General features: G+C 54.9%; 3 protein-coding genes across 3 annotated transcripts in view; 1 reads left to right on the top strand and 2 right to left on the bottom strand.

Moving 5' to 3' along the window:
- VDBG_01238 (allantoate permease) overlaps nt 1–1,200 on the bottom strand; it is a gene marked incomplete at both ends in the record, with an annotated part of 1,926 nt that extends 726 nt beyond the window's left edge. Inside the window, 2 exons of the mRNA XM_003009509.1 lie at nt 61–936; nt 1,000–1,200. Coding sequence (XP_003009555.1) covers nt 61–936; nt 1,000–1,200 — 1,077 coding nt within the window. The remainder of the gene's footprint in view (nt 1–60; nt 937–999) is intronic.
- A 728-nt stretch (nt 1,201–1,928) lies between these two features.
- Nucleotides 1,929–3,026, top strand: VDBG_01237 (adenosine deaminase; the record flags this gene model as incomplete). The annotated part of the gene is made up of 1 exon (XM_003009508.1): nt 1,929–3,026. One exon carries the CDS (start codon nt 1,929–1,931, stop codon nt 3,024–3,026), a length of 1,098 nt encoding a protein of 365 aa, XP_003009554.1.
- Nucleotides 3,027–3,279: 253 nt separating this feature from the next.
- VDBG_01236 (multidrug resistance protein CDR1) lies at nt 3,280–7,871 on the bottom strand (the record flags this gene model as incomplete). The annotated part of the gene is made up of 3 exons (XM_003009507.1): nt 3,280–4,940; nt 4,990–7,057; nt 7,113–7,871. The coding sequence occupies 3 exons, from the start codon at nt 7,869–7,871 to the stop codon at nt 3,280–3,282; spliced, it is 4,488 nt and encodes a 1,495-aa protein (XP_003009553.1).
- Nucleotides 7,872–9,625: the final 1,754 nt, after the last annotated feature.

Genomic DNA, 9,625 nt, shown 5'->3' with positions numbered 1-9,625 from the left:
AGGTTGAGGGGCATAGCACCAGGCCCGGAAGCGAGTGAGAAAGTAGGCGAAGAGATGGACGCCGCTAGGGCTGATGTGCTCGCGGCGGTAGATCATGGCGGAACCGATTATACAAGGAGAAACGACGCAGACGATGAGGAGGCAGTTCATTGTGCGGTAGCGGCCGGCAAGCCAACCGGTGCCGGCGATGACCGATGCAGCTAGCATCGAATAGGGGATATTTATGAGAGTCGACTGCAGACTTGTGAAGCCGAAGGACCGGATGACAAGGTTGGCGAAGTTTTGAGTGCCACCGTTGGGGATCTGCGTGGTCACCTCGAGGGCAAAGATGAGCCACGTCTTGGGATCGACGAGGCATTCTTTGACCTGGTCCAGGCGCCAATTCGTCTTCTCTGTGCTGCCTGTACCGGCAACGACGACACGGCCTGCGGCAAATTGACGTTCCTCGGCGTTCAAGAAACGAGCGTTAGAGATGCGATCGGGGAGAAACGTGAAAATAGCAAACGACCAGACGAAAGTGCCGAGACCGAGGATGAGGTACATGGCACGCCAGGGACCGACGACATTGTCTGGGCTAATGTGACCAGCGCCAAAGGCAAGAAGACTACCAACAAGTCCACCGACGGAGTTGCCAGCAAACCAGATCCCTGTACGGAAGGGGATCTCGTCGCGAGTATACCAGGTTGATGTGAGGAACATAAAGGCTGGAGTCAAGGTCGCCTCAGCGATACCCAGCAAGAAGCGGACCGCGAGAAGGCCGCCAAAACTGGTGCATGCTGCTGTCACCACCACGACAGTGCCCCAGAAGAGAGCATTGACGGTCAGGTACTTGGCCACCGGCAGACGAGTAATGAGAAGCGAAGTTGGGTACGTCCAGGCAAAGTAGCCAAAGTAGAACATGCTCGAGACCCAGCTGTATTGCTGACCCCTCAAATTCTATCATTTGTCAGTCGTGAAATGAGCATTATGAGCTGCACAGCTCAAGAAAGGAACACAAACAGTGTCTTCTCTGAGACCAAAAACAGAAGCACTCGACAAGATGGTGCGATCCATGAAGTTGAACATGTAGGTGACGAATAGAACAGGGATGATAAAGCGATCAATTTTGCGCACCACGCGCTTCGCCATGGTGGCATCGACATGCTGACGCTGCTCTTCAGGCTCCTCTCCTGGCCTCGTATCATCGGCGGACGAATCCATGACCTCTGTCGTTATCAAAGTCGCGTTAGAGTGCTGATGGTCGAAAGAAGCTGTTGCAAGGAGAACAAACGCGGGGTCAGGCCCAACCTTTTAAGCTGCCAGAGACACCAGCTCTGATCTACAAATACAGGTGCCAACAAGCCAGAGATCGGCACGAGACACGCAGCACCGGGTTCCGTCGCTCTTAAAAACCAGCACGATAGTATCGCCAAGATGATATGTTGCATGGAGATATCTTTCCCTGGCCCTATGGCAATCGCGGCTCCGGTTTTCTCGGGGTACACACGTGGTCTATCGTCTATTGTGGAGGAAGGATCTGGCGCCTGTAAGGTCGATTAGGGTGCGCTCCATCTCTTCAGCCATTGATAATGTCGATCACCGTCAATTACTCCGACCGAGGGCTCTAGACTCCGCTGTCGGCCGATAGGCATGGTGCTTTCGCCTGTGATTGCCCGCAAGTCGAGCGACATGTCATTCGCTATCACCATGTCGCTCGCTATCACCTGCGATTATCTTTGCCACAAGACGACGCTGCCATGCAGTGCGGTTGGAGCCGACAGCGTCGGGGCGGGCCCGACAAAGTTGTCGATCGTAGATAAGATCGAGAGCTTCTTTTGGAAAGGAAACAAGACGTCTTGAACTTGACTCAAGATATGTGTACCTCACATAGTTTACGTTTCCCAAAGTCACACTATTCCTTGAAATTGTCCGAACGCCGCCACATCATCATGGACGGCCTCGCAATATCCCCCTTCATCGCCTCCCTCCTCAAGGTTGAGCTCCACGTCCACATCGAGGGCACCCTCCTGCCTTCCCTCCGCTGGTCCCTCGCCAAAAGTAACAACATCTCCCTCCCCTATCCAACCTACGAGGCCCTGCTCGCCTCATATGCCGTCTCCCTGACCCACCGCCCCGAGCTCACAGGCCGCACGCCCGGCATCCCAACCTTCCTCGAAGCCTTCGCCGCAGGCTGCGCGGTCCTCGTGACGGAAGATGACTTTTACGACCTGGCCATGTCGTACCTCGCCCGCTGCGCCGCCATGAACGTCCGCTACGCCGAGCCCTTCTTCGACACCCAGGGCCACACCGTTCGCGGCGTCGCCTCAGAGACGGTCATGAACGGCTACCTGCGCGCCCAGCGGGAGGGCGCGGCAAAATACGGCGTCCGCTCCAACTGGATCTACTGCTTCATCCGCGACCGGCCCGTCGACGAGGGGCTAGCCGCCTACGAAGCCGCGCGCCCGTGGGCCGCAGGCGCGGTCGAGGGGGGCATGGGTCTGTTCCACGCCGTCGGGCTCGCGAGCAACGCTTATGAGCGGCCGCCGCTGCTGTTCGAGGAAGGGTTTCGCCGTGCCAGGGCGGATGGGCTGCGTGTCACGATGCATTGCGATTTTGGGCAGAAAGACACCCACGTTCATGTTTCCGAGGCCATATTCGATGTGTGTGATGGTCGGGGCGCGGAGCGGATCGACCATGGGCTCGATGCTGCTGACGACGAGAGATTGATGACCGGTCTTGTGGACAGGGCTATCGGGCTGACGCTGTGTCCGCATGCATACCACCGGCGAACGGCGACAGAGGTGTTGTTCCCGAGAATACGACAACTGGTGGACGGCGGCGTCAAGGTTTGCATCAACAGCGATGACCCTGTGTACATGCATGATGTATGGATCGATGGGAACATGCAAAAGGTGTATACCTTTTGTAGTATGAGTAAGGCGGAGATGGTTCAGTTGGCGAGAAACGGTGTGGACATGGCTTGGGCGAGTGCTGAGATTAAACAAAAGATGTACAAAGAACTAGATGCAATCAATATAGACGACTAATATCCGGTCAAAAATGTTGGGCTTGATGCCTGCTTCGTTGTCGTGTGAGTGGCCATAATACATCAAAGTAGCCGACTTCCAAGAGTTTGTTGAACACAAAGTGAATTAGAAATATGATGACAAACCATATCCGGAACGCCCTGCAAGTAAAAAGACCTCGTACGTAGCAGTACTACCTCTACCACTATTAAATGGGTTGTATCAAGAATACACAAAGAAACGTGCGAAAGAGACTCCATCACGAATCATCCCTTCAAGCCTTCTTGGGCTTCTTCACATTCCACTTCTTGACGCGGAATGCCCAGTATGACACAACAGCAACGAAAATGTTGAAGAGGATGAAGGCCCACATGATGCCAAAGTTGCGCCACCTTTCAGAGTAGAAAATCCTGCTGCCAGCAAGATACTGGTCAGCCACGCTGAGTGAGCAGTAGCGGCAAGACTCAGTGTCGTTAGGGTTCTGCAGCACGCCGGGGGCCTGCTCGAGGAAGGCCTGGAGATACTCGCCGCACGTCTGACCGGAAGGCGGGCTGAAAATAGATACCTCCTCTTGCGAACACGTGACGGGGCGATCGTGTAGCTGCGTTGAGACAATACCGCTCACCCAGTAAGTGAAGGGCGAGACACGGTACATAAAAATCCAGAATCCAGGAAGGTTGTCGGGCGTCTGCAAAACACCGCAGAATGTCAAGCTCATCAGAACTAAGAGGGTGACAACCGCGGAAGCAGTCAGGGCATCCGGGAAGGCGGCGATGGTCATCTGTGCGAACGAGCTCGCATAGAGGAAGAGCTGGATGCAGAAAAGCAAGACAAGACCCTGACGTGCGGAGGATTGGACGCCAATGATGGGGTAGTAGAAGCAAGCGTAGATCAGAATAGCCGTCACGATCTGGTAGGGAATCTCGACGACGACGTTGGCAAGCATGAAGGCCTTCCAAGAGTAGGCCTTGCTAGGACGTTCGCGGACTTCGTAGAGAGCGCGCTGGGTCAGGAAGTGAGGCTGAATCTGTTGGACGAGGGTGGAGAAGATGGTGATGACCATGAAAACGCCGAAAATGACGTTTTGCATGCCAGCGAGGGATCCCTCAGCGCCATAGAAAGAGAAACCGATGAAAAGACCAGCGGCAGTTCCGAGGATAAACTTGGAGAAGACGTAACTGGGCATACGCCAGTATTGTTGAAAGACGCGATGCGTCACGGCAACGAGCTGAGCGGTGAACGGCATGGCGAATTCAGAGTGAGCACCAGCCTCGTGCTCGCCAGCCACTGGTTCGGCAACCTTCTCGGCATGGATGCGTTCAAGCTCGTCTCGGACGCTTTGACGCTCTGGGCTTCCGTTCCAGACGCTGTGCCAGTCTTCGCCCTTGGGGTTTGTTCCGTTGTTGACGATTTCAAGCATGTACTCAGCCGGGTTCTCGTCGTCGTGGCACTTGCGAGCGCCATTGGTCTCGAAGTAATCAAGGAGCGTGTGCGAGTTCTCTCCAATGTTGCCAAAGTAGACCGTCTTGCCGCCAGCTGCCAGGAAAAGCAAGCGATCGAACTGCTGGAACAGAATAGCACTAGGCTGATGCACAGTACACAAGACAGCCTGACCCGCATCTGCGAGCTTGCGCAGGAACGCACAAATGGCCCAAGAGCTCTGAGAGTCGAGACCGCTCGTAGGTTCGTCAAGGAAGAGAAGAAGTTTAGGCTTCGCTGCGAGCTCGACACCAATGGTAAGGAGCTTGCGCTGTTCAACATTGAGACCCTCGCCGGGAATACCGACAACGGCGTCAGCAAAGTCGCGCATGTTGAGCATGTCAATGACTTCCTCGACAAAGGCATGCTTCTCAGCCTTGCTCACGGTCTTGGGCTGGCGAAGCTCAGCACTGAACTGCAAGCTCTCACGAACAGTGGACGTCTGAAGATGGAGATCTACACTAGTCAGTAAGGAATGAGATACTTGGAGTCACGCAAAACTTACCTTGCTGCTGAACATAACCCGTCTTGCGCTGGAAGCTGGCATCCAAAGGCTTTCCATTGACAAACATGTCGCCAGTAATAACGCCCATGGTAGTTCTCTGGGCCAAGACGTCGAGAAGAGTTGTCTTGCCAGCACCCGAAACACCCATCAGGGCAGTCAATGTGCCTGGCTTGACCCATCCAGAAACTTCGTTGAGAAGCCGGCGCCCTTGGCCCTTGATCTCAATGTCATAAGACACGTCTCTCCAAGTAAAGATATCCTTTTGAGGCTCAATCGATCCAACGTTGGCACCAACTTCCTCCTTAGACGCAGCCTTGGCAGCCATCTCCTCATTAGCGGCGCCGCGGTCGACTCCGTCCTTGAGGTGGCTGGGAACATGGCCGCGCTGGAATACAAGAACCTCGGCAGAGCTGCTCGTCGTCGAGTTGAGCTCGGTGGCTGCGAAGTAGACAATCATGAAAAAGATCAAGAAGCCAATGAGAATACCAAAGTTGCGCCAAACGTGGGAGTAATAGTAGTGGTAGTTTGTCTCCATGAAGGCGTCACCACTCACAGTTCGCTGTCCAGGGACGGAACCCACAGTCGTGCAGATCCAAGAGTCTCCAACGGGCGGCGAATAAGGCGGAACAATGGTGTCACACTCGTAGTTCTGGCCATGGAACTCATTGGCGATCAGGATTTCGAAAGCGTAGAAGATTGGGTTGATCCAGCGGATCCAACCGAACCAGGGGTGCATTTGCGGGACAGTAATAACGAAACCGGTGTAGATGACTAGTGCCAAGACCATGACACCAGCCAACATCATAGCTTGTGAGACGGTCTTGGTGACAGCCGCGAGAGTCCGGAAAATGGCGCTCATAACGAAGGTGGAGATGTACGTGATCAGGAAGAAGAGGAAGAACTGTCCAGGTTCCGCTCTCAAGCCGGCCAGAAAGTAGAGAACGACGTTAAACACGGTCGAAGTGATGAACTTGATCGGTATATCGGAGACGATTCCAGCTATAGCTTCTGCTGCGGGATGATAGAAGGCATACGAGGCGTGCTTTTCGACGATCGGGCGTTGAGAGTACAGGTTGTTAATTTCAGAGATGGCAGAGAGAGCGCTGATCAGGATGGCTTGGAAGAGAACGGATCCCTTGCCAAAGAGACCTGCCGTTGTATCTGGATTCTGGTGAAAGACGGAACCAATAATGAGAGCCATGACGAGCTGCATGACTGCATGGCTTGCAGTCGCCGAAATGTCATTCCAGATACGCTGGTAGGCTCGTCTCGTCGTGAGTTTGACCTGCATGGCCAGACTGACTGTATAGGGTGACTTGGGGCGGACGTGCCTCGACTGTCTGATATTCTTCTTCTCGCGCATCTCAGAAATGGTTTGGCCGTGGGCATCAATTGGGAACTCTTGTTGATGCTCTTCGATCTCGTGACGAAGAGCCTCGAACTCGGGAGATGCGAGCCAGTACCGCTCGAACTCATCCGAGGTACGCGGCACCTTGTTCTCCATGCCGTTGCGCGCCTGACGCTCTTGTGGGTTGGTCACAGATGTAAGGAAGTCGCCAGTAGTCTGGCGTTGGGGGCAATGCCAGCCCATCCGCTCAAAGTACGCCTTGGCCTCGCTGGCACGGCCAAAGAAAATCTCGCGACCCTCATAGAGAACGACAGCTTTGTCAAAAAGATCATAGATGGCCTGGCTGGCTTGGTAAATTGCCACAGCGTGGGCGGAGCCGGAAAAGTCGGCAGCGAGCCTCAAAGACTGTACGAACTTGAGGGCTGTTGCGGAATCAAGGCCACGGGTGCTGTTGTCCCACGCCGCCATAGGAGAGCCAGCAAGCATCATTTCGGCGATACTGACACGCTTCCTCTCGCCACCCGAAACACCGCGGATGAAGTCATTGCCAACCTTGGTGTTGTAGGTGTGGCTCAGACCACAGACTGCCATGACAATCTGAGCGCTTCTCTTGTGGTATTCCTCGCGGGACATCCTGTGGATGCGGTTCGACGGTGTGCGCACGGCAGCAGCAAACTCAAGGGTTTGGCCGACAGTCAAGTGAGGAAAGTGCTTGTCGACCTGAAAAGAAATCGAGTCAGTACTTCTCAAGCAGGCAGGACGAGACGGTTCTCACCTCTTGGTTGTAGGTTGTTTCACCCTTGAACTCTTTCATCATCTCCTTCTGCGGAATGCCGTTGTAGTGCACGACGGACTTCTCGTCCATGTGGAGACCATGGAGCTGGCCTGTGATGGTCTTGAGTAAAGTGCTACAGCCAGAGCCAGGCCTGCCAAGCACGATGAGAAGCTCGCCGGTGTTGAGCAGGCCATTGAAGCTGCGGAGGATGGGCTTCGGTTCCTTCTTGCCGAAACTGAAGTGCTCTCCCAGTTTGAGGGGAGCTTGGAGCACAGAGGCGACCGTTTGCTGAAGCTGCAAGGCGTCTCCGGTACCCGAGACACTCAGGTCCTTGAACGCGACGCCGGCCGACTTCAAGCTGATACCCTCTTGTCGCAAAGCTTCGATGGTGTTCTGCAGCCACTTCTTCAGGTCAAAAGACTTGCTTGTAGGGTCCATGGACGGATCGCTGTCACTGTCAAAGGAGTCAGGGACCTGTCCCTCTGGCAAGGACGCCAAGGATTGCCGGCGACGTTGCGACATGGCCGTGGCGATCCTGCGCAGTTCCCTGCGGTCACCCTCCTCCATGATGAGGGTAGAATCCCGGCGTTGAAGTCCATTGTCTTCTCCATATGTTGCGTCACTCTCGGAGTGTTTGTGGTGATGCCGGCTAGAAGAAGTGATGGGCGCAAAGGCAGTCTCGGTGGGCGAGTACTGGTCCGTATCGCGGATGGGCGACTCCTCGCGAGACGGATCAGCAGCTGGCGAGTGCCCGTTCATCGTGAAGATGACGGTGCGCTAACGAATAGATGTGTTGATGGTTGTCTCGGCGACTTTGATGTGAGTGGTGTGAGTGTCAACTGAAGCCTTCCTCGGCAAACAGACAAAGTCAAGAGCAAAATATGATTGGGAATAGTGAAGGGACAGTTGATCCAGATTGGGGACGAGCTGCATAGATAAAGTACGGCACCAAGAGGCTCGGGAACTCCCTGGAAGCCGATTGGAATGAGCCCATCGTTCCGTTGTTTGCGGACTCTAGAGTACGCCGTGTATTGACCAACATAACATGCCGACAGAACACCCCGGGCCTCCGTTCTGCTCAGTGTTGGGATGGCCGCCGTAGACCACAACGCGCGCTAGGACATTGCGGAGAGCAGGCGAGCGCCGAACATGTCGTCACCCTGCATCCAGCTCAGTAGCTAAGGCAGCTCAGAGTGCAATTTTTTGAGCGGCGGCCCATAGCCGGCGCGTACCTGGCAGTATTGAGTTCAGGCTCGGGGTGCTGGTGCATACCGAAAGCGTCGAGTAAGTGCGTTGTGGTTGTGTCTTAGAAACTTGGCTAGGTCTGGAACAGTTTAGCAGGGTTTCCCGGACAGACCCCAGCGCAGCTCCAGCAAGGCTCAGTTGCGGTGGGTTTGGTGGGTTTTGGTGGGTCGGAGCATTGGGGCCAGCAAAAGTCGGGCAATAACCCACCGCCCAATGTTGACGTATTACGCTGCTGAGACAGCACCTGTCGATGTCTGCACCAGGTGAAATGCTTCCAGCTTGCAGAATGGACGGGCGCCTCTTGAAGTATCACAGGGGAGGCCATCAGTAAGCTCGGATCAGGATTGGCGGATGGCGTCCATCCAACAACGTCGTTGCTGACATTCGAACTGAGAATGCACCAACCGGCTGGGCACGTATTTTCTCGTCGTACTCATTTGTGCTTAGGGTATTGTTGATGTGCGATGTGGCTTATTAGCCCCCTTCTTCCAGGCTAACAATCCATGGCAGGGCCAGGTAAGGCCAGAAAAGGGCTGAGGTGTTGCGTGGACCAGGTGATATCATGGCCTTACCTGACGTCGAGTCAGTGGTGTCGGAGTCGGAGCGCCGGAAGCAACCGAGGCCCGCGTAGATCGCCCCTCTTCACAGGCGATGCGCAACTGCCAGACCCTCCTCTAAGAACACTTCATGTCAGCTTCTGACGGGGTTTCCGATTGCAAGGGAACGGCCAGTGAAGGACTCCGACCGCCCGGTCCCTTCTCCAAGCAGGTGCAATGTTAAGCCGACTCTTCACGTCACCGATTGGCGTGGTCCATCATGGGCACCGAGGCATTGTCTACCCGTAGCAACAGCGATATTTGTCTGTTGCAAGGCCGACACGGCCGACGAGCGGCCCGGTGCCAAGTCCCTGGTCCATGGATGCCGAATCAGGTGCGTTTCGGGGACATACGCGGTCGAAAGACCCGATCTTCTAGTCGCGGTCGTGGCAGTGGGTGATCGACGACAAAGTAGGTGACTTTTTTTCTCTTCCCAGTGGATGTTGTGCGAAGCGAGCCACGTGGTGGTGGTTTGATTGTGCGCGGATTCGCTTTCGTACCTTCGAAATCGAAATTGGGCATTCCAGACATGACGCCATTGTCGCCAAGCAGCTCGCTGCTGCCACAACAGGGGGGGCTGTGAACGACTTTCATCATCCTGATAAACCATCGTCCTGATGAAGAATTGATCGCCTTCTCGAGAACTCTGTGGTTCGATGGGGAAATTGGGCG

The sequence above is a fragment of the Verticillium alfalfae genome, genomic scaffold (genome assembly GCF_000150825.1).
Source record: "Verticillium alfalfae VaMs.102 supercont1.1 genomic scaffold, whole genome shotgun sequence".
NCBI classification, from domain to species: Eukaryota; Fungi; Ascomycota; class Sordariomycetes; order Glomerellales; family Plectosphaerellaceae; genus Verticillium; species Verticillium alfalfae.
Note: the sequence above shows the minus strand (reverse complement) of the source record. Positions and strands in the feature narration are given on the sequence as shown.